Source organism: Paramisgurnus dabryanus, chromosome 9 (genome assembly GCF_030506205.2).
Source record: "Paramisgurnus dabryanus chromosome 9, PD_genome_1.1, whole genome shotgun sequence".
Lineage (NCBI taxonomy): Eukaryota > Metazoa > Chordata > Actinopteri > Cypriniformes > Cobitidae > Paramisgurnus > Paramisgurnus dabryanus.
In genome coordinates, this window is record NC_133345.1 from 33,361,153 (window position 1) to 33,386,256 (window position 25,104).

A 25,104-nucleotide genomic window follows, 5' to 3' on the forward strand; every position below is an offset into this window, starting at 1 on the left:
TAGCAGTCTTTTAAAATGTCTTCTGTGGTAATTCCAACAATAATAAAACATCTAACATTAAACATTTTGATTTTTTTTTCACAGAAAGTGGAGAGATCCATAAAGTCTTAGAAAATCCCACAGATGATCCATTATTCATCATAGCAGAGTTTCGGCCGTTTCCAAACGTGACTCCCATCAGCAGTATGCTGTTAGACGAATCTGAGGTTAAAACACACACACACACACATTCTGGTTTCCATGTTTTGTGGGGACATACCATAGACGTAATGGTTTTTATACCGTACAAACTGTATATTCTGTTCCCTTCCCCTAATCCAAACCCTAACCCCAAATATCACAGACACCTTTCTGCTACTGTACTTCACATTTTCAAGAAACATCATTCTTTTTTATTTATACCCTTGTTTACTCATGGGGACCTCAAAATGTACAATGAATCTCTTAAGGGGGTTGCACAGCGGACGAGAAGCGCTGTGTCGCGTGATGAATCTAAAAACAGAACACGCGTTATTTTCTATGAATGAATTCACCTTATTTTTGATGTAAATGTGAGTGCGTCATCTTTAAAGGACGTGTTGCAGGTTAACCACCACTGTTGATTAATGGGTACATAAATCACTCAAGATATGTATATCATTTTTAAAATGTCTCAAAAATGGTCTTGAAGATCATTTGTTTTACATTTTTTGTATTAACGTTTTTTTTTTTAAGCAATTCTGCGATTTCTAATTAGCTTGCTAGACGGCTAACGCAGACAAGATATCGTAATGACAAATTTTGACTAGGCATTATTCCTAGGTACCAGGGGGACAGAATTGTTAATCACACATAATTTGTGCAGTTAGGGGTTGCCATAATAGCTGATACAAACATCAAAACATTTGTTTTGACTGTAATCCACGCACAAGAGCTGAATGTTTATGTGTGGCCCACGTGATTGCGTGAAGCTTAATGTGTTGCCATTTAAACCTCAAACAAGTCCAACAAAAATGCTGTTTAAATAAACCTCAAACAGCTGTGACATTTTTAAGCATCGTCTGATAAGGTTAGAAACACGAAGTCTTGGTCTATTCCATGTACCAATACTCGACTGACATTCTCATTGTAAAGATAAGTTACTGGTATGTCTCTCTGTGCTTTAATAGTTGTGTATTAAAGACCCGTCAACCCTAAGAAACAACACAAAATGACTGAATATATTTTCATATATCAGGCCACTTCTTCATGAAAGGGAAGTGCAAGCAGAACATACTTGCTTTTGCCATTTCAGCAAGCGTTCTATGTTGATTTGTTTGTCCAAATATGGTTTGTCTGTCTTACAAATATATTATTGAAAAGAAAAAAAATGCGTAGTCAATAGGGATGTAATGGTATGAAAAATTCACGGTACGGTAGTATTTTGTTATGATGCCCACAGTACAGTTTTTATTGGGAGGAAAAAACAAATGAAGACTTGGAAAAACTGCCATAAGTGTTTATTAAACAAGCCTGAACATTACAATGATGTACAAAGTGTAGTGTTTACAATTTTCATAAAAAGGAAAACATTATTAGACCATGTAATAAAATAAAAAAATAAAGTTTGTCAACTTTAAACTCAGGTTTTAAGAATTGAGTCACTCCCTCAATTTACCTACAGTACTGTTTTTATTATTATTAATGCTAATGCTTTGTACCCCTATGAAAGAAACAGTTGTGAATGAAGAATCAAGAAGATATCAAGAAGAAAATAATCAAGCTTTTTTAAGACAATGCACACTTGTTTTGTCTTTAGAAAGATCTTTTTTCATTTTTAAAGTATAGCATAAGTATTAAAGTATTTTTGACTTATGTATTTCATTTAAATATAATAACATCCACACTGTCAAGTGTTGAGGGTAAAATAAAATTTGTAAACTTACTGACTGTATTGAAAAAATAAACAAAAATGGCATGTGCATAATAATTTGGAACGTGGTGTAAGTCATCTTGTTGGTTATATGTGAGATGTTGATCATTTTTCTGTGTTGTGTTTCTCAGAAGCGTCTGTACGTGAGTTTTGGTGAGGAGGTGATTCACATCGACCTGCAGACGTGTGACCTGTATGGAGATCAGTGTGAGCAATGTCTTTTATCCAGAGATCCCTATTGTGGTTGGAGCGATTCACATTGTACCCACGTCTCAGAGTAAGATCTCATTTCAATGTGTGAACAGAAATAACTAATAATAACTTAATAAAATAAGTTAGATGTAAAACACTTTGGGACAGATTTACTACCAGCGCAAGTGCAAAAAATCAATTTTGTCATTAAATAATGACTGTCGGGATTTGCTGAAGACGCGCAGTGGATAATTAGCGCTGTAAAGGTGTTGTCTAGTTATTTTTGCGACTAATCTTATTGCATATGCATTTCTAGACTCTAACCAAGACCATCTTATTTACATCTTATCTTTTTTTTACAGAAGTTTAATCCAGGACATACAGTTTTGCAGTAAGTTTCTGTTTGTTATAGCATGAGAACATCAAAAAAGTCTTTGCTTAATGAATAAATGTCATTTTAAATATAAAAGGTTATTCAAATGTCTAGAGCTTTTGCATGGAAAATGTACAATGTTTACCTATGAGATAATTCCTATCTGGGCCAGACTATATTTATATGATGTAACTAAGGGTGCATCCCAATTCAAGGGCTGTGGCCTTCAAAGGCTGTATTTGAAGGGCAATGACGTCACCGGGCTGCAATGGAGGCCGTCCCATTTCGAAGGTTCTTTCACCTGCCTCTAAATGTGGCCTTGAAACCCAGGATCCATCGCGGCTATCCCAAGATTCAATGCACACTTGTGACATCTGGGTATTTTGAAATAAACATTCAGAACTGTTGTTAAATAAAAGTGTATATTTTGCAAATTAAAGGTCATTGTAACTGTTTTATTTCACTTCATGGACTTTGGAGGCTGCAGCCTTCCAATAAAGAGTCTTGCCTTCAAAATCCACAGCCTTAGAAGGATCCAGATCCTGAATTGGGATGCACTCTATGACACTTAACTACCTAGTTCTTACTAACAAACAGCAGATCCACATCCATATCAGTCTAACATTCAGTAAATCTTATATGACATGTATCTCATGTCATATACAGATTCAACTAAAGTCACTCATGCCCGGACTGAAATCGCTACCACAGCACCGGTGTTGATCAAGTTGATCGTCACGCCCTCTTCTAGATATTATCTGCACTGCCCGGTCATATCAAATCACGCCTCATACCACTGGTACCACGGTAATACCCAGGAGGAGTGTGTACGGGCCGATAGGGACTGTTTGTATCTCATTGAAAGTATGAATAAAACTCATGAAGGTTTATACAGGTGTGAATCTTCAGAAGAAAATTATCAAATAAACATCAGCAGTTATGAGCTGAGGATGAGCTCTTCACCAGCACTTATGGTCAACACAATCGTTTTACCATGTTTATTACTTCTGTTGTTTACTCATCTGTTATTATAGATGAATCCTCTGAACACATTCACTGGATAGAGGTTCAATTGTTAAGTCTGTTATTAGAGGATTTATTTTAGTTTTTGTCTATAATTTAAGAATAATCGGTTTATAAGAGTATGCAAGGGGTGCCTGAAAGTTCAAATGAGTTTGTCAGATGTCCATCTGACGTCTGTCGTGCTTATAGGATGATTATTTATAATGTAATGATTCATTTAACTGTGGATATGGAAAGATGAGGAGTGTTTAGCTGTTCTGTTTTTTATCATCATCAGTGTTTCTGTTGTTTTCAAAATGTTGAGTTCATCATCAGCATGTAGCATTTAATGTTGATACTGCATGGGTTGAGATGCAGTATGATGGTTATTTTTTTATTAAACTCCAGGAGAATGCACATTAATAAAATACACCAGATTTAGTCAGTATTGAAAAAGTCTCTATGATCCTACCTTAGATCCTCATGTGCAGAATGTTTTTATCGTTGTGTTTTTTTTTAGTTTATTTTTAATCATTTACATAATCCTTTCATAATCATTAGTTATCCATATAATTGTTTATTTCATTATTCAACACTAATAATCATTCATTATATTTCTATATTTTATATGTTTAATCATTTATTCAATATATTTCTATATTTTATGTCTTATTAATTTCATTGTTGTTCAATATTAACATTAATAACAGAGATAAAGAGAAGGTTTATGGAAGTTCAAGGTTTGTGGGGCGTTGCTATTAAGCAGTTTTGGTATAACAGTGGATGTTGAATTCATGCTGGTAAGACGAAGTTTGAACATTGAGACATATGCAACTGAAACCATAAATAAAACTCTCTTCCTATTTTACCATCATAAACTTTGTCTCGTGTTTGTCTTTTTTTCTTCTCTAGCAATGATCGATCAACCTCTTAACTGACAGAAGAAGTAAATTCATATTTTCTGACAGGATCTAGCGTCCGGGGCTGTATCGTAAAAATATTTTGTCTGGTGTAAAGACTTGATCTAACACATGTGATATCATAAAAGCATATTTTTATATAATTGCTTTTATATACAAAGTATGTTTGCACTGTGCACTTACTGTTTTGTAAACTGATAAATTATATGATCACTGGAAGTAGAACATTGTACCTTCTTGTCTCTCTCTCTCTCTCTCTCTCTCTCTCTCTCTCTCTCTCTCTCTCTCTCTCTCTCTCTCTCTCTCTCTCTCTCTCTCTCTCTCTCTCTCTCTCTCTCTCTCTCTCTCTCTCTCTCTCTCTCTCTCTCTCTCTCTCTCTCTCTCTCTCTCTCTCTCTCTCTCTCTCTCTCTCTCTCTCTACGTTGATTTAAATAATTAATGTTTAAAGATTGTTTTGTGCAAATTGTTTAACGTTTTTTCTTAAACTTTTGCAAACTGTGTTTTTGTTTAAGTTTTGTTGGTTGTTGAAGTTCAGAATCTGTCACTTAGAATATCTGAATGATTCCTTCTGCTCATTCTGACCACATGAAAACCATCTGAACAATGTTAAGCAACCTCAGAAAGTTAAAAACTGCATTTCCTTGTTTCCTTTTTTCTGTGGTTGCACCAACATGCAAGTCAGCATTTTGCTGTTAGGATAGATATTGTTGAGTAACATCTAACTGGGCTGAACGTTTACATAAAAAGCAGAAGCAACAGGCAAATAAGCATGCAAATTGTGGAGGAATTAATAGAGAAGTTTATCTCATCTTGCTCCACATACTATGGTCAAGTAAAGTCATCAAGTAATTGAACTTACTATTTTGATTGTTGCTATTGTTGAAGTGATGAGTTGCTAAACTCATAAAATCAAGTTCAGATTACTTAGGGAATGAAAAAATCCACTAAATTAAAGGGACACTTCACCCATTTGCATTAAGCTTTGTATAGTTAGAACCCCAGTCATGTTTTTGAATGGTCGTGCATCATTCCCTCTTTTTCCACTGAGACAGGAGAAATACAGATTTCAGTGTTGCACTTCCTTCTTTCAATGATGTAAAAATCATCATTTTGAATCACTGAAAAAAGGAAGTCCTATATCTTTGTTGAGGGAGTGAGACTACAAACACCCCTTTTCTCGGTCAAATAGGCACCAAATTCTAAATGTATGTTACATTTCGGCTACAAATCTGACACACTTTCAATAAAGATTAATGTTTCTACGGGTGACATGCTCCTTTAAACGGCTATAAAAATGTATCAAATGAATATTTTTTCCACATTTTTTTGCATAAATCTGTTAATTAACCTCAGTACTGATCAAAACTACCAAATCTTCACAAAAATTCCATGATTTTAACTCTTTAATTGCCAAGTTTATAAGTGGTGCTGATTTGGGGAAAAAACACAGAAAATGACAGATTTTCAATATAAAAAGTGAAAGATTGATCAAAGATTGTTAAAAACATTACTATTAAGCATTTTTAGCTTTTGTGTAGCATCAGTTTTTATTTTTTTTCTCCCTCATTTATTGTTAGTGGCTGTTTTTGCCCAATTGATTTTTTACTGTTGATCACCATGTAGCACTATTAACCCTTTAGTAGGCCTATGCAAAAACAAAGCTTAATTTCTGAGCAGCAGATAATTCTGATATCAGGGACTATGAAAGACACTGACACCGAAATGCAGTTCAAACATAGACCAAAGTTTATTATAGACAGACTTCAGTGGCCGGTTGCATAAACATAGTCATGACATTAAGACTGCGTCTTAAGAATGATACTGACTTACTAGCAATTAGTTAGGGCTAATCAGTCTTATTATTTGGATTTAAATTAGACCGATCTACCTTTATATGTAACACACTTAAAACAGTAATGATCAGTCTTGAAGAAAAAAATTCATGACTAACTTTAAGACTAGAAAGGAAGTACTATACCTGTTAGACAATATGTAATGTCTGGCACTTATCTTGTGATCAGCACATAGGGTAAATCGGTTGAGACAGAACAATATCTCTGCAGACTGGCATTTATTTCTAGACAGTTATGGGTGCACATTTTAGTTTTAGGGAAGTGGGAACATGTCCTTAGATGCACTTAACCACAAACACTTTCCAGAAGGGCTAAAAGGATATATCACAATACCTTTCCCGACATTGCATATGCAAGACAAATGAAAGTTATCATTGCTTCATAAGTCATACAAGGATAACTATAAAGAATAGACAGGGTCATATGAAAATATATCAAATATATAAATGTAGGGTGTAGGGGAACAATCTTTAAGTTCTAAAAGTATTCATGTAAGAATTTCTCTGTCTTTATTATTCTGAGCTCACTGTCACGGATGAAAGAGAGATATTTTCATGACTGTCCATGATCAGATTTCTTTGTCTCATCTCATCAGTGACTCACTTTCTCTCTGTCAGTACAGATTATTGATCACTCGTCACAGCTGTCTGATGCTCATATCTGACACATTTATTGTGTGCTGAGCTCACGTGTCAGATCAGATCCAGATGTGAAAAGTGAGATCTGTACAGTAAGTATCTCACATATTTTACATTCAGAGAATCTAAAATGAGGCTTTGAAATGTTGATTTTAAATATTCATCTCAATATGTAAATTATTTCTATATACTAGTTTAAACCCTTAACCTATAAGTAAAGTTAAAGATTTTAGTAGACTTCACCCACACTCTACCCCCAAAAAACCCGAAAACTTTCTGCATTTTATTTACACTTTAAATAACACTTAATTGACTATATTTTTTATAGTGGTTTTACTAATGAGGACACCCTCAAGGAGAGGTTTTGTCAGGGTTTTTTGCTCACTTTTGGGTATAAATCAAATCCAAAATATATGCACACACTGCCCTCTGGTGACAGCACAAAAACATTAAACATATTGTGTACATATCATATAATTAGACTGGACAGATTCTTCAAATGATCTTCAGTTTCTAAATCAGTCCTTGTTTGATTGACAGCACGTGTCACCTTTTCTTTCCCTGCTTGTTAACGTTTTACTACGCTCACGCACAACGCACATTTCTATTTTGTGTATTTGGTATAAAACAATGTGTTTGGGTGGTTTATGGTTGAAAAAACACATTATTTTTCATATACTATACATTTTTGTAGCTCCAGAATTCTGTATCTTCCTGTAAGTACTGATTTTGTACAAAACTCATCAATCTGAAAAGCCCTGTGTCCCTGATTGGCCAGCTAATCTGTACGTTGTGATTGGCCTGAATACCTCTGACATCAGCAGGAAATGTGACGCTCCTTACCATGTTTGAAAGATTCGCTCACAATGCAATGCTAACAGGACTTAATTTACAGGCTGTGAGTCTGAAGCGAGAGGAATTATGATAATGTCGGTCTTTATACATCACCAATCCCAGGAAGTAAACTGTTGCCTACAATCCGTAGGCATTCTTTTAATCAAAATGTTTTTTTTCTTTCAACATTTTTTTAATCTCTTTTAATTTGTTTCTCTTTCCATTTATTTTTTCACTTTATTTTTTATTTTATTTCACTTTCAAAAAATATTTCAAATTGTTTTTATTCTTTGAATGTTTTTTCCATAAATTTTTTTTTCACTTTTATTTTTTTTTTTCAAAATGCTTTTACTCTTTTGATTTTTTCTTCTCTTTCCAATTTTTCAAATTTATCTTTTTCAAAAAAATGTTTTCTTTCAAAATGTTTTTTTTTCTCTTTCAAATAATGTTTTTTCAAAATGTTTTTTTCTCTTTTAGTTTTTTGTCTCTTTAATTAAACAAAATGAATTTCAAAAAAATGTTTTTTCTTTCAAAATTGTTCTCTTTTCAAGTGTTTTTCTCTTTCAAATTTTTTTTTCTTTCAATTTTTTTCTCTTTTAATATTATTCCTCTCTCCATTTTTTTCACTTTCATTTTTTTTCTTTAACATTTTTTCTCTTTTTCAAATAAATGTTTTTTTCTTTCAATTTTTTTCTCTTTTAATATTATTCCTCTCTCCATTTTTTTCACTTTCATTTTTTTTCTTTAACATTTTTTCTCTTTTTCAAATAAATGTTTTTTTCTTTCAAAATTTTTTCACTTTAAAAAAACAAAACATACAAAATTCTTTCAAAAAATTTTTTTTTCTTATTCAATTTTTTTCTCTTTCAATTCTAGTATTTTTTCTCTTTCAATTGTTTCCTTTTTCAAAAAGTTTTTTTTCTCTTTCCAAATGTTTTTGTCTCTTTCAAAAGTTTTTTTCTCTAAATTTTTTTCTCTTTCAAAAAACAAACTAAAAACTTCTTTAAAAACTCTTTACATTTTTTATTTCTTTTTCAAAAAAAAAAGTTTGTTTTTTTCAAAGTGTGAAACTATCGTGTGCGCATGTAAAACTATGCGTTTAGTTTCAGGTGAGCACGCGAAACTAAACTTTAAAAAAAATTCAGCACATGAAACTAAACTTTAGAGTATTTTACTCCAATGTCATCTTAGGGGCTTGGTACTTACCATTTTTCTCATTCAAATTTTTTTTGTCTTTCAAATTTTTTCTCTCTCATTTTGTTTTCTTTCAAAAAAAAATTCTCTTTCAATTCTTTTTTTTCTCTTTCAATTCTTTTTTTTTAAACCTTTTTTCTCTTTCCAAATGTTTTTGTCTCTTTCAAACGTTTTTTTCTTTTTAAATTTTTTCTATTTCAGAAAACAAACAAAAAACTTATTTAAAAACTCTTTAAATTTTCTTTCAAAATGTTTTTTCTCTAAAACATTTTTTCTTACAAAATGTTTTTTTTTTGTCTCTTTCAAAAGTTTTTTTTTTTCTCAGGATGAGTTTAATGTGTTAGTTATATGCCAATGAATTGTTTTTTTTTTGTTAAGTTCTCAATGGCATCAAATAAATGTAAAAAGTGTTTTTACACAATGTTTACATGACGTTCTAGACATTTTAGTTTTTATTTGATTAATTTTAGAATTCTAAAAGTTTATTTGTATATAGCTAGAATATAGCTATTTGTATATTTACCTTTAGTTTGTGTTTAATTATAAACTTCAAGCTGTGTAAGTCCTCTATAGTTCTGCCAGCATAAACACAAATGTAAACGTGCACTTAAAAAACTTGCATTACCATGATAGTCATTTTGTGAGATTTTGATACATAAAAGTTGATATTTGTTAGACTTATTTCTATATTTTACAACACTTGCTAAGTAGTCCATCTATTTCTTTTCATATTAATTCCTTTCAATTTCACTTTTTTGTAACTTTTCTGCATTACAATTTTTCCTTAGTCGCTTAAGAGCATTTCTCAGATCAGATTTTACACTTTGTTCAGTCTTCACATCATCAAGTCACACTGTAAAAAATTACTCTGGAGGGTGTTAAATTTAACCCATGAAAATTAGTTATAATTTAATTAAGTATATAAGCTAGCAAGTAAAATAAAAAATAATGGGTATATTCTACCTTCACTATCCAATTTTTAACAGTAATAACTGCAATACTAAAAAAATAAGTAACATATACCCCAAAATATTGGCCTTAGCACCGCAAAGTGCGCATGAATCAACATCCAGGCGGGACTCGAGTCACCATTTTTTCATATCATATCGGCGGGAGAACTGCGGTTTGTTGACAGGTAAGTTTTTATTTAACTTGTTGATATCATCATGAATGGAAATGTTAAGTTGGTTAACTGTAAAATCTACCAGAAGTTTAGTCATTTGCGTGCTTCTCTGTCTCTGTTGTTGACAGATTGATAGGTTAGAATATGTCAGTCAGGTTAGCTTTGAATGAAACATCGCCCAGTTCTTGCACCTGCGAATACGAATAAATATCCATATTTATGATTAAAATATTAACTTCCATTATTATTATTTACATGTCTGAATCTCGTGAACAGCGGAGCTGCTCAATATGAGTGGTTGAACTTGAGCAAGCCACGTGACGAGAGAGAGCAGCGGACGGTTGATGTACGATACAGACGGGAGGGCGTCGAGCAGACAAACAAACAACGGTAAAGCTGTCGATGCTAGATAATTACTGTAAAAGTTTTCTTGCATTTATCTGTTAATATATTGAGTTTTGTTTTAGAAGGGATCCATTTATGAAGCCATTTTATTATTATTATTATTATTATCATGGATATATACTTAACGTTGCCTTTCGCTTTTTAATGTCTGTTCAAAAAAGTATTTCGGAGTTCATATGTTATATATGAGACTTGTATATGAAGTTGAATCACTTAAAATTGAATGTAAGTACTTCTTGTTAGTGTTCAATGTTTTATGCACGTGTACTGTGAGTTATAGCATAATATGAAGTTGTATTTTTGCACTTAATAAGTTTTAAATGAAGTTGAAATGTTTGTTTGTATCGATATAGCATGCTAGTCTACTGAGGTAAATGAGATCAGTTTTTCCTCTCATATTATTGTCTTCTTTAATTTTCTAATGATAACGTGAAGAACAGTATTTAGGAATCTTGCTTTTAATGGTTTTTTAACATCTCATGAAGCCTTGGTTTATTTTGTTTTATGAAATAATATGTTCAAGAAGCTTTATGTAAAACTATGATATGTTGTATTTCACTTGAAATGTATTGGGGTTATTATACGTCCAATAATTAGTTTTAAATGTTTACAGAATGTTATTTGGTCAATAAAGCAAGCAATTTATGCAATCTTGTGCATGACTATTTTCTTATTCAACCCTCTCTGAATAAGTAATATGTAATGTTTCTTAATGGCTTATCATTATTAATAATAATTTAATAGATCTGTGCCTTAATACCAATAGGGTTAATGTTATTCATTTTTTTTATAAGAAATTAGTTATGAAAAAATAGGTAGACCTTACCTAATTTTTTTTACTTTATCATAGTAATTAAATTTAGGTACTTTTTAATCAAATATATAGGATATAATTTACTCAAACAAAGTGAGTGCAAATTGTTACAACAATTTTTTTGAGTAAATTCTATAGGTTGTTTTTTACAGTGCAGTTGTGAAAAACAAATAAGCACATTTTCATTGTTTTCGACAAATTTAAAATGCATGATACAATCATGCAAATTGCATTTTCATCATTACATTATACTGGTTTCTGTAGAATAGTCTTAGACCTCAAAACATTTAGCGCGTTCATCGCATAAGTAATATAAAGAATGGTTGACCTTTTTGTCATAATCTGTTTATCCAGTTTTTTTAGACTTGTAAATGAAACTGAATTGATAAATTGCTGATCATAAGCCATTCAAAGTGATTATTTGCTATGTTGTAGGAGGAAAGATGTCCGTTCTGATGTGCATGAGAATCAGCCTGGGACCTCAGGAGAATTTTTTCAGTTGATTAAATTATACAGTCAACTAGTTTCTAGTTTTGTTATTTTGTATTTATACTGTAAACACTGATTTAACTAATACCACAATGTGTGTAACTTTTTTTTACAGAATAAATTAAAGATGTGAATTCTGTCCAATCATTTGCAATCAATATTTCACATGAATGAGTAACTTCATACTGCTGAAATTAATAAAAGTGCAGCCATGTTCATTTACAACCATAAAGTTCAGAAAACAATGACATATTTGTGTACTCTCGTTATATTGACAACATGGCTAAACATTTTGACTGTCTTGTTCATTAACAATGACACAATGACTTTCTATTTTGATGTGACATAAAAATGTACTTTTAAGAGAAAAAGAAAAGGATTTTTAAGTTACACACTTTTGAGGATGTTGTGCAGTTTGTATGAATTGTTCTGAGAAAAGCATGCATTATTTTGCAAATGTTATATTTGAATACACTACAAACAAGACAAAAAACAGCCGGATTGCGTTTGTTTTATTGTTCTTAACATCAGAAAAGCATCAAGGACACGGGAACAGAACAGATCTGTATCTCTTCAACCTGCAAAATTTACACTACAGTATGGTTGGTTACCCTGGTATCACTTCTATCGTACATGACTGCAGGGTCAAACAAGCCTCTTTTACAATGATATAAATCCCCAAATATTCCATCCTTCTCATTACAGCTACAATATTACAGTGTGCATGATTGTGACAAATGATCTTGTATTGAAAAATGTCTTTTTAAGACTGCAGGTTCAAGACCAGTATCTCTCCTATTTTAAGATTATAAATTTCTCAGCCCTTTAACTCATGACATCCACCATCAAATGATTTCACACTGAAGTGGATAAACACAGACGCACAGAAGCATGTTCGGTTGGGTTTCCTCCAGTAAAACGCCTCAGAAAGGTTTCCAGTTGTCATAATTCATACATTTTAAATGTTGCGAGTTTAACAGTGGAAATGATACCAATCAAATCAGAGCAAAACATCAAACGAAAGTCTTTTGCCCTGGCAATCATTTTCCATGCACGTGAGGCTTAATGACAAGGCAGAAGCGCATTATTTTACAGCAGAGCGACTTTGTTTCAGGAGAAGCTGCAGTTCAGGCTATTGGCTGAAAGTTGAGTTTCCACCTTCTGTCAATGACGTCGAGAACACAGCCCGGCCGACTAGCTGCCTTACAGTAACGCACACGCAAACATTTACACACGTGTGCAATCCCATGCGAGTGCACACTCTGGCCGTAAAGGTCTGGCCACGGTAGGAAAGAAAACCATTTGATACCTTGATAAGAAACGTAAGCGTCCACACTCACACAAACAGTCATTTCAAATAGGACATAATTATAGAAGGTACAAAAAAAACAAAACAGTAGACAGTACATAATACAAACAAACACAAGCACGCTATTACGCTGCAGTTTGTTCTTGGGGCGTGTTTTCATCTATTTCCATCACGCTACCATTTGGTTTCTTTTCCTGCTCTGCCTCCTTCTGTTAAAACAAAGAAACGTCACTTGATTATTAAACCATACAAATTTGGGGGTTAAGTCCGATATGCAGTCTTGGTGCCACTTACTTTGGCGTCTCTCTCTGCAAACTTCTGAAACATGTTGGCATACAGACGTTTGTCCTTCTCGTGTTGCGCTTTGATGTGTTTCTGGCAAAGCACGATCTGACTCTTTGCAGCTTTATTGGCTGGATACAACTGAGTGACGCGCTGGAAATCCTCTCTCGCCCTGTCAAACTCCTTCATGACCACCAGCGCCTCTCCACGTCTAAACAAAGCCTTCTCATTATTTGAGTCCAGCTCCAGTGCCTTCATATAAAACATAGTAACAGGAAGAAATAAAAAACAAATAAGTCTGGGAAAATTTGCAGATTTACTAGCAAGTTATGTAGAATAGCATGCATCTTACATGCATCTTATAAACAAATTATGGCTTGCAATAAGAGTTGAAACATTATAAAAATTCACAGTTATAGTGACCAAAATCACCACGATTATCAATACCACCATGGTTTTGTGAACAATTTCTAGAAATGCAAAAAAAATACTGAAGTGCACTTTTGTTCGCATAAACATCATAAAATAACATTAATCATGGCACATTTGGGGTTGTGAGATAAATGTTCATATAGCGTATTTTCCAGACTTTAAGTCGCTCTGGAGTATTAGTCGCATCAGTCAAAAAAATGTGAGAAAAAAAACATATATAAAAGTCACACTGGACTATAAGTCTCATTTATTTAGAAAATTATTATTCTTTTTGGGGGCATTTTGTTTGTTAAGTCTTTCTCTGTTGTCTTTAAGTTAATGTTTCAGTTAACAATTTTTTTTAAGGGTAGGCTACAGGAGCAACATATAGCGCCCTCTCGTGGCTGTAGACAGTAATGTTTTCCTCTACTTCTTCTACACCCCCAAAGAATCGTGAGACGAACGAATCGTGGGTTTGGTGTATCGTTACAGCCCTAATATATCCGCTGTGACATGTTTTTGAACTAATCGACTCATAGTGTGCAAAAATGTTTTTATTGATACAGATTATTGGCCGATATATTGGTTCATCCCTACTTGTAATACATTAAAGCAGTGGTCAACAACCCTGTTCCTGAAGATCTACCCTCCTGCTTGCTTTAGATCCAACGCTGCTTCATAACCTTCGATTTTTAAGGTAGCTGTGAAAAGCTTGATTAGCAGGTTAAGGTGTGTTTGATTAAGGTCGGAGGTGAACTCCACAGGAAAGTAGATTTCCAGGAACAGGGTTGGTGACCACAGCATTAAAATAAATTATTTCTTTGAAGGAAAGAAAACTGCTACTGCTAAAAATACACACAAGGAAATTTTTTAATAAGAGAAACGTGTAAAATCTTGATCAACCACATCAATCCTGACACTTCCGAATTCCTACCTTGTCACAGTTGTCAAGGGCAGGACTTGGCTCATGCAGTTTCAAGTAGCACATAGCCAGGTTAAGGTAAGCAGCCAATCGCAGTGCTTTGGCTTTCTCTTCCTCTTCCCCCTGCAGACTGGATTCACTTTCAAGCCAGGATACGATGCGTTTATATTGCACGGCTGCTTGCTTGTATTTCCCTTCCTGTGCACATAAACACACCAAATACTGTCATCATTCAACAAGACCACATACAGGCATGCAGTCATTTATGAAAATAAAACTGTTCACAATAAATAGCACGATTTCTACCTTAAAATACTGAGTTCCTTTCTCTTTGACGATGACGCTCTGTTCCAGTTTCTCAAACGAGTTCATTTCCCATGACTCTTTGGCCTGCATGACAAAATAAACATTTAAACATTTCTCACATGAAACAGCTACTGAATGCACACATATAGTTGAACTCATTACTTATTGTGGTATAAATCCCAAATCAAGTTGGACCAGAACCGTGACATTTCTTGTGACACAATAAGGAATTACAAACATGTTCCCAGATGATCAAAGCACCCATTGCACTTCTGTCTTCAGATCCATTCATTTTTTTATTATACTGCAATATTATCTATATATATTTATTATTATTATTATATATAAAAACTGGGTTTATTAATTAAAAATGCACCACAGTTTAGGATTAACAACTAAAGGCACGCATATATTCAAGTGTACACAGTCGAATGCACAGCCTTACAAAGTATCCTTCATTTCACTTGTACACATGCGCATTGTGACAAATTGCAATACATATCCTGGCACATATACTACTCATACGCGCCAAAGTATTTGTGATTACAAAAATTTGTCTGTGCGCGTACAGCATGCACACTATGCGCTAACCCTCGTGTACATGTAAAAAGTGAAGTATACTTAGGTCTTAAAGAGACACAAACCAGAAGGTAAGATGATTCAAACTTCTCAAAAAGTCCTGACATCCTACAGATATATTTTCATAATGTAATCACTACAAAATCAGCTGCTTGGCATTACGCTGTACTGGAGTGTAAATGTGATCCTATTACGGTAATAAATTAGTATGAGCCTCTTTTAAAGTGACTGTACAACAGATATCAACACACTTGCAAATGCACATGGATTTTACATTTTTGCATTAAGTTATAAAATATATAAATAGTTTGCAGAGTAGACCATGGCATCGTGTTTGATGTTGCATTATTTATATTGTGCTATGATTTGTACAGCAAATGTACTGCGACACCACCCAACCCAAGTTATCTAGTTAAGTCATTGTTTTCAGGTTATCAAGAAAACAAAGAATAAATAAGAAATAATAAATATGGCTGCTGAGGTCCTCCATATGTTTGGAAATTTACAGAAATTACACTTAATATAAATCACAACATTTAGTGTGTGGCTGTCTTTTATCTTGTAATATTAATATTTGGTTGATTTGCAGTGGTTTAATTTAGGAGGACACACTGACCTTCTCAAACGCGTTCAGTTTGATTTTGTACTGCAGGGTAGCACCAGGAGGAATGTTGAATTTATCGCTGCCAGCAGCTCCAAAGCCATACCTGAGATTAGTGGTAAAAGCAAAAACATTATTACCACCCGCACATCATCAATCAGACGGTCTGAAAATGTTTAAGCAGTTGTGTGAGGAGCGTTTTTTACTTTGGTTTAATGGTGAAGAGCGACTCCTCTCCCTGCTCCATAGCCTGCAGGGCTTTCTCCACACCTGGAGGCAAACCTAAACTCTCACCATCTCCCACTTCAAACTTCAGCTCGCGCTCATCAAAGACACGCTCCTCGTGAGAGCCCTCCAAACACACTAGCACAAAGAAAAGTAAACTATTATTAAAAATATCAACAATAAGTGATTCAAACATGCAGAACTATTCAAATTATGGTGAGGGTGTGACTTCTGCTTTAGTTGGGTGATAACATTTTTGTTGACACTCTTATCCCAAAGTTACTTAAAAAGGAAGATAAATCAAGAATTTTTTTTTAATTTTGGTGTCTTTACAGAATTAACAACTCGAACTGCAAAAACTAAATTTTGTGGGATAATTGGTGCTATATAAGTGCTATAATTGGGTCCCAGTGCTTCTATCAACCTAGAAAGTGTGATAAAGATCAACCCAGTAACTTAGTTTTGGTAAACCATTCACTGCATGCATGTGAAAAAACAGATCCCTAAAATGTATCTCCCCTTGTGATGTCAGAAGGGGATCTTATTATAATAACACCAGCCCTTAATCGGCACTATCCAACCACAGCACTGCCATTTAGTACAGCGAGAGAAAAAAATAATTGACAGCACAATTGAGTTTCAATTTTAACAAACCACCATTATGGTGATCAGTGTTTGCATTATCAGCTCATTTGCATGTTAAAGGACACACCCAAAATGGCACATTTATGCCCACACCTACAAAGGTGCAATTTTAAAATGTTATAATAAATTATCTGTTGGGTATTTTGAGCTAAAACTTCACATATGTGCTCTGAGGACACCAAAGATTTATTTGACATCTTAAAGTCTTGTGAAATGTCCTCTTTAAAAAACTGCTTTTTATATTTTCACCTGCTTAAGGCCCAAGTGATCGTTTATTAAATTATAAACATCTTCTGTAAGAACAGCGTGTTTACCTTCTACAGTCGCTCCCTCATTAGGTTTTGTGTAACCTTCCCCCTTATTGATGATCCTTCGAATGATTCCACCATCTTCATCTTCAGTGAGGTCCTCCCCACGAAACTCAAACAACTCCACCTGACAGACAAAAAATAACAACAGATACGGCAAAGCGTAAAAACTTCATAATCAAACGTACAACACTGTGCATTCATTCACATGACTGGATCTCACCTGGAACAGAAGGGTAGCGTTGGGTGGGATTTTGGGTGGGCTGCCAGCAGCTCCATAGGCGTACTCAGGTTTGCAAATCAACTGACAGATTTCACCAATCTTCATCGTGGCCACACCAATGTCCCATGCTTTGATAACCTGACCTGTAAACATTAAAAAATAAAGAAATTATATCTATGCCTACACTTCGCAACTTGCTACATTTACGCATTGACCTTTAGTGCTGCTACAGGAACATATAAATGTTTAATAATTGTTTGTACACTTTCCAGAGACTTAAAGGCGGGGTGCATGATTTTTGAAAAACACTTTGGAAAAAAGCAGTCGGGCCGACTACTAAGGGCGCGCACTCACACTATCCAAACCAAACAGCGCTCGGGCGCTTTTGACCCCCAAAGTCTGGTTCTTTGACTAGTGTGATCGCTCTGTACCGCGCCCGGGCGTGGATTGGTTATCCGAGCCGCGGCCGGGTTGCAGAAGTGGGGTGGAGCGCGGTTCACTTGGGCTGTGGTGTGAGTGCAATCACGTCTGAGCATGATTCAAAAGGTAAAGACGTCAGTTGCGTGACCAGAGGTGTAAAGTACTTGAGTAATTTTACTTGATTACTGTACTTAACTATTATTTTTGTGGATTTTTACTTTAGTTGAGTACAATTAAAAATCAGTACTTTTACTTTTACTTAATTACATTTTTTAAAGAAAAAAAGTACTTTTTACTCCTTACAATTTTATTTACAGTCAAAAAGTACTTCTATTTTTGGCTTGCTCTGTCAAACCAATGAATTGCGCTGATGGTCAGTTTAATTGAAATGTTATTTATTCTGGAGCCTTTGGACCACACTAAGGAATTGGCCAACAGTTCATCTAATGATGAAGATTTTTTGCTTCTTTGAAATCGACAACACATGATGTGTGACACGTTTCCTGCTGTTTGCTGCCTCTCTATCAAGACTTATACCTTGTTCACACTGTCAGTCTAAATTTTGGTGCATATCTAATTTGACAGACTCACTATACGCACTGGCCCTCATTTATCAAAAGTACGTACACCAAATTTCCAGCGTACACCTGGCGTACACCCAAAACCACGGTGACTTTGAGATTTATCAATATGGACGTTGGCGTACGGCACGCTCAAATCCTACGCCAGCTCAGGAGGTGGTGTACGCACATTCTGAGTTAGTGCAGAAATGCGCAAACAATTCCTAACACCACAAAACGCACTGACAAATGAAAATATATGATATATTATGACGCACTGTAAAAAAACAAAAACATAGTAATTATAAACTTCAGTGTTTATTTTTATGCAACATGTACTTCAATGTTTAATTTGTGAGACTTTACCGAAGCATTTGATTTGTAGGCATATGTATTCCTTCAGTTGAGAGCATGGGCGCTTTACCTGACGTTTCAGGGCAAAGCATGTGAGCGGATCGGAGCGGAGCCTTGAGCGGTGCGGTAATATTCCATCAAAGCGCCTCTCTAAAAATTCCGCTCGCTCAGTACCGCTCGTTGAACCCAGAACGCCCTTTAATAATTTGCTAGTTCGAGAATCTGTAAAAACGTCTAGCAATAAGTTATGGAATTCAAGCCTTCTACATAAATGTAAAGTAAAAATCAAAGTTAAGATTGGACAGGAAGAAAACATTGAAAAGAAGTGCGGAGAGACTGTAAAAGTCAGCAAATATTCATCCTGGAATCTGAAGCTGCACATTGAAAGAAAGCACAAGGATGTGCTACGAAAACATGGTAATAATGCATCAACAGGTAAGCTAGTTACATACTATTCGATGATAAATAAATAGCTACACATGAATAGGTAAGGTAAAATGCTTGTGTTGTATGGAGCCATAAATCCGATCATGATGATATGCGGACAAAATCATGGCCACGAATTATCTTTTATGCTACATTATGAACACTTCTTTTTCTTATTTAGTTTAAAGTATGGCCATAAATATAAAATTCGTTCCCAATATTCAACAGTTTGTTCCTTGGAATTAATTATTATAATATTTCGTCATTACTATTACAATTATTATTACTTCAAATTATGAATTAGTCTAGTAAAACATGTGGATGTCGTGGAAACAAATTGTTAATTTGAATTATATCCGGAGCTCCGTATCAAACTGGATCTTAGCTAACAAACAATGTAAATACAGAAAAACACACTACAAAAGTTACTACATCATTTTAAAATATTATTTAAAAAAAACTTAACCGAACCATTAAGCAGACATATAATTTAGATGTAGGCAACAGTAAATAATAATAATAATAAATAATTATTCTTCTAAATATCAATTAAGCGTCATTAATAATAAAAATAATAATACAAATATTACAAAATGTCATGCAATTATTAATGTGTTTTTAATCCCGCTCTTTAAACTCCCAAATAAAACAATTTTGTTTCTTTCCACTTCCCTGGTTTCTCGTCTTTGCCGTCTTCCATGTGTCAATGTCGTAAAATGAGGGCGTGGGGGAGGTGGAGACTTGAATTTATATGGGCGTCTTATTCTAATGACGATCGTTTTCAGCCGCCGCATTTATGAAGGGCAGATATTGCGTACACCTGAATTTCAGAGGTACGCACAGCTTCATAAATCAGGCGGTGAGAGGAGTGTAAGCATAATCTTACGCCAACATATACGCCCGTTTCTACGCAAGAATGATAAATAAGGGCCATTGTGTTTCACAACTGTTCAGATCTGATCTGTTCATCCTGTAGCCGTTTTCCGGATTATCTGCACTGTTTCTATGGCAATGACGTCGCACTGGCATGACAATCTGCCTCGACGTCTGACGTGTTTTATGTGACGTGACAGCATGACGTAACCGAAAAGCTACACAAATGCGATCAGGACGGTAAGACTGAAATGGATTTCAAACCACCTCTGGATGTAGCCTGAAACGGATTAGAAAAACAGATTTCATGTGGTTTTTAGCCGCCCACCGTTCTAAATGTGATTGGTTTCCTATCGGATATTTACAGTGTGAAACATGTCTAATACACCTTATCCTGCATCGGCTGGATAGAGCTTGAAATTTAAGTTAAGTTCGAGGTTTTACAATTTTGAGTAGCATGTTGCATACTAAAATTCATTGTCATGGATCTCTGCATTTTTCTGTGTCTGTACCACAGACTTTCTTTTCCGTGTCAGTTTCACGTATTGGTTACTCAATTGTTTTTCCTATTTTCTTACCATTTTCCCGTGGGTTTGGGTTTAGAACTTTCTGTAACGTAAAATAACATCCAAACCCAACTCCTAACCCTAACGTCAGGCGACAATTGTTTAAAAGTATGGAAATTTTTTTTATAAACCAATAGTTAAAGTGACATCCTAACACAAACCCCAAATCTAACCCCAAACCCACGTGAAAATGGTTTAAAAATAGAAAAAACAATTGAGTAATCAATATGTGAAACTGACACGTAAAAGAAAGTCCGTGGGACAGACAGGGAAAAATGCGGAGATCCGTGACAATGACATGTTGGAAATTATGTAGTATTCTTATAGTTTGATAATGAAATACAATTAAATACAAACAGTTGTAAATGATAAAACCTTGGATGTGGTTCATTCACTTCATGTTTTTAGAGAAAGCTTAAACATGAATCTCTCGTTTTCCTTTTTCCGGTTACTTTTACTTTTTTAATACTCAAGTACAATTTTAATGTGGTACTTTTTGCTTTTACTCAAGTATGATTCTGGCCAGATACTTTTACTTTTAATTGAGTAAAATTTACACTCAGTACTTGTACTTTCACTTGAGTAAAATTTTTGAGTACTTTTTACACCTCTGTGCGCGACCACTCACGTTCATCTGCCTCCGTAAGAACATTTTGATGCTCGCAGCGGGGTTACGTGAATGTCCAGGCTGCGCACGTGACAGATCAACTAAGCAATATGATGACATGTGAGAGGGCTGTCTGTAATCGCGCACCAAACGACCCTGAATAAAAAACACAGACTTATCATTACGGTGGGTTCCAGTGCTAAGAGAGCGTTTTACTTCCTGCTTTTTCAAAACAATCGCATCTTAATGACGAAAGACTCCCGGTCTCGGATCGATAAAAGTACAGTGTGAGTGCGTGCATCTGGGGGAGTAGAGAGGGATGACAATCACGCTGGGGCTTGGTTTGGATAATGTGGGTGCGCCCTAAAACTAGGGATGCACCGAATCCAGATTTTTTGGATTCGGCCGATTACCGAATCCACTGTTTAAGATTCAGCCGAATCCGAATGCCGAATCCTACTCGCAAGCTTATTCCATTAACAAAGTAAAACACAATAATGAAGTAAACAACGTCCACAGCAGTGTATTTTTCATTTTATTTGATTTAAACTGTAAAAAAAGGATAGGCAACATTATGCCAGGATGACATGTGGGAAAAACTTTGACAATTACAATAAGCCTACGCATAATGAAAGGGATGCAGTGTGATGCGCTAGTTTTTTCCAAGTGCGTCCACGAAATGTGAACGGCCCCTAAGGCTCACCAAAAAAAAAATGCTTATCTCCACGTCAGCACCCGATGTGTGTAATCAACGGCTGCGTGACGTCGACCAGCGTAGCGCAAGCCTAGGGTTCGGTTCGGTGGAAAAAAATCTAAGATTTGGGAAAACGACCTAAGATATCCGAACCCGAACCCTGTCAAAAAGCCCAGTATTCGGGTGAATCCGAATCCTGGATTCGGTGCATCCCTACCTAAAACAAACTTGTAACCAATCAGCAGTAAGGGGCGTGTATGTGTGGGCGGATCTATCAAAAGAAGGTCCAGATTCTATTGGGGTAGAGGCATGTTTGTTTAGGGATTTCAAATGTCAACTTTGGCTTTCAGAGATCATGCACCCCGCCTTTAATGTACTCATTACAATGACCCATACAATCAAAACTATAATCTTGTGTCTTTTGTGTCAATATTGAACATTTTGAACACTTCATTTGCGTTGACACATACTGTATGTTGAATATTAGTTATTGTGTTTAGTTTATTTTTTCTATTTTCTTATTATTGTGTATTCATTTACATTTGATCATGTTTGTAATTGATTGTTTTATTCTCTTGCCCTTCTACCCCATCTTTGTCAAGAGGAAGTACAAAACAAAAAACTATTGTGCCAAGTACACATGACAATAAAGATCTTTCTTCAAGCTTGAAATCATAAAATGCAAGGGCATTCGGTTTAAGATAATTTTTAATGTGAAACACGATTAATCGTCACAGCCCTAAAATGCACTTGACCTTCACAACACCCACCTTTCCCCAGTTCAAATGAAAACTTCTCCCCTCGATCACGGCTGGAGTCGAACTGTGTGCCATCCAGCAGCGTACCGACATAGTGCACGAATACTTTATCACCGGTCATAGGCAACTCAGTGCCCGTACCCTCCACCTTAACCAGCTGTAGGAGAGATAAATCATCAATCTGTTAGTTGCGTTGGATACTACACCTGTGATCTGTCAATCTTTAAAGACTGCCGGGCAGAAACATGTTCACATACACCAACACCAGATGAATGATGTTGGTATGACATTTAAATTGTGCCAGATATCACATTACATCTTTTGTTTGTAGACATATCAAGTAGATCGTAATGCATATTTAATGCTTCAAAAACAGGTTATTCCTGTCTTAGTCTGCATGTCCACCTGTAAACACATTGGTGATTAAAACAAAAAGAGAGAGAGATTTCTAACAGGCATGTTGTTATCATACACTGGTAGTTATCTCAAACTAACCCATTAAAGATTAGATGTTTGGATTATAACATTGCATGACACACTATAGTGCACTGCAGCCAACAACAGCTAAGCTAACATGCTAATGTTGACTATTTACTAACATTAGATTAACAAGGATGCTATTTTGTTTTAAAAGCAGATTAGATTTAGTTGTAATGATAAAAATACTTAGTTTGCACTTGATATGCTGTGTCAACTGGGCTGACCAATCACAGGAGTTAACACTGCTGCTGACTAACGTTAGCCATGGAAAGATCTAGCACTAATGCATCATCAACAAAGAGATTTTTTATTTTTTTATACTACTCAATAAATTAAAACAATCTGCACTTTAATTTACACTTTTTTAGTAAACGGAGTAAACAAAGAAATAGGGGCTCGTGCAGTCACACCTCCTTCAATAAGATTTAAACGCAGCTCATTCGACTGCAGTATTTACCTTTAAAACACCTCCATCTTTCTTCGGGGTGATGTCTTCCCCCTCGATGGGGATGCTGGAGCCATCATTCACCACCTCTTCAGCAGTCATATCTGATGTATTACGAGTTTATTTCCCTCAAAGTGAGTCTGAAGTAGATTAAGTCTCCTCGTGTCTGCCCTCCACAGATATCAGTGAGGACTCGACGTCTGCACGTATAAACTGATTTAATATCACTGACGAGAACGCGTTTGGTCTTCTAGAAGCCTCGAAGGCGTGTTAGTGGCGATTCGTGGCTGTTAAATGTGTTTTATAATCCACGGACAGGCTGTACGACGCGTTTATATAACCTCCGGCCCCGCCACTGGAAACTGAATCGACTCAGCGAACTTTCCAGAGCTGCGGCTAGATAGCGAGGAGATGGTTGAGTCTAGAATGGTGATCTTAGGAACTGTCGCTAAACTCTTAACTATAGTAAAGGACGAAAACATCGTAGGATTGCGGTTTCATTTTTAAATACTGTTTATTAATGTATACAGCTGAAATAACATTAAACAATATTTAATAAAAGCCATTAAATAATGTTTGGAAAATTTTAACAGATAGCGTACATACATAGCTTTACAACAATAACATACATGTCAACATTGGGATTTGAACTGTATACTGTATGCACAAAAATAATGGGAAACATTATTAAAATACCAATAAGGTTTGGTCTTTTGCTTTTTTCATTTTTATTTTATTACATGACACAATATAAAAGTTGAGGTTGTTAGAATCTAATTTCTAATCAGGTCTAGGAAAATGTTTTGTAGTCTGGAGGTCTGAGCTAACCCTGCTGAAAAAAACAGCATCAAACCAGCATGGACCAGCATGGGAATTATGCTGGTCTATGCTGGTTTAGCTGGTGGTCACAGCATACCAACACCAAAACACAACATATGCTGGTATGACCAGCATGGGATGCTGGTGCTAATGCTGGTTTAGCTGGTGCTAATGCTGGTTTGTTGCTGTTTTAGCTGGTGCTAATGCTGGTGCTGATGCTGGTTTAGCTGGTGTTCACTAGCAAACCAGCACCACAACATATGCTGGTCTTGCTGGTATGCTGTTTTTTCAGCAGGGAAGCAGCATAGATTTCTGATATATATCGGGCCATAAAAAGACACTGACACCAAATGCCGTTCAAACATAGACCAAAGTTTATTAGACAGACTTCACATTATATAGGGTACATAAAGGAAGCACTAGTCACCTGATAAACATTAGATAATGTCTAGAAGGATCATGTGAGCAGCTATTGAGCAAACATGTCTGGAGAACAATTGCATGATCGGTCCTTTCGCAAGAACGTCTGGATACAGATACATAAATAATCATGCTTAGACAGT

At 35.2% G+C, this 25,104-nt stretch overlaps 2 protein-coding genes across 3 annotated transcripts in view; one reads left to right on the forward strand and one right to left on the reverse strand.

Moving 5' to 3' along the window:
- LOC135739834 (semaphorin-7A-like) overlaps positions 1–4,336 on the forward strand; it is a 28,298-nt gene extending 23,962 nt beyond the window's left edge. For both annotated transcript variants that reach the window (XM_073815801.1, XM_065257889.2), the window contains exons 11-14: positions 85–206; positions 2,023–2,168; positions 2,446–2,474; positions 3,123–4,336. In XM_073815801.1, the coding sequence (XP_073671902.1) occupies positions 85–206; positions 2,023–2,168; positions 2,446–2,474; positions 3,123–3,490 (665 nt within the window). In that variant the 3' untranslated portion in view covers positions 3,491–4,336. The remainder of the gene's footprint in view (positions 1–84; positions 207–2,022; positions 2,169–2,445; positions 2,475–3,122) is intronic.
- Positions 4,337–12,218: 7,882 nt separating this feature from the next.
- Positions 12,219–24,143, reverse strand: fkbp4 (FKBP prolyl isomerase 4). The gene is made up of 10 exons (XM_065257888.2): positions 23,735–24,143; positions 22,810–22,954; positions 17,540–17,682; positions 17,323–17,443; positions 16,345–16,501; positions 16,154–16,244; positions 14,959–15,042; positions 14,665–14,850; positions 13,332–13,571; positions 12,219–13,246 (listed from the first exon to the last, which is right to left on the reverse strand). The coding sequence occupies exons 1-10, from the start codon at positions 23,822–23,824 to the stop codon at positions 13,163–13,165; spliced, it is 1,341 nt and encodes a 446-aa protein (XP_065113960.1). The 5' UTR covers positions 23,825–24,143; the 3' UTR covers positions 12,219–13,162.
- Between the last annotated feature and the right edge of the window lie 961 nt (positions 24,144–25,104).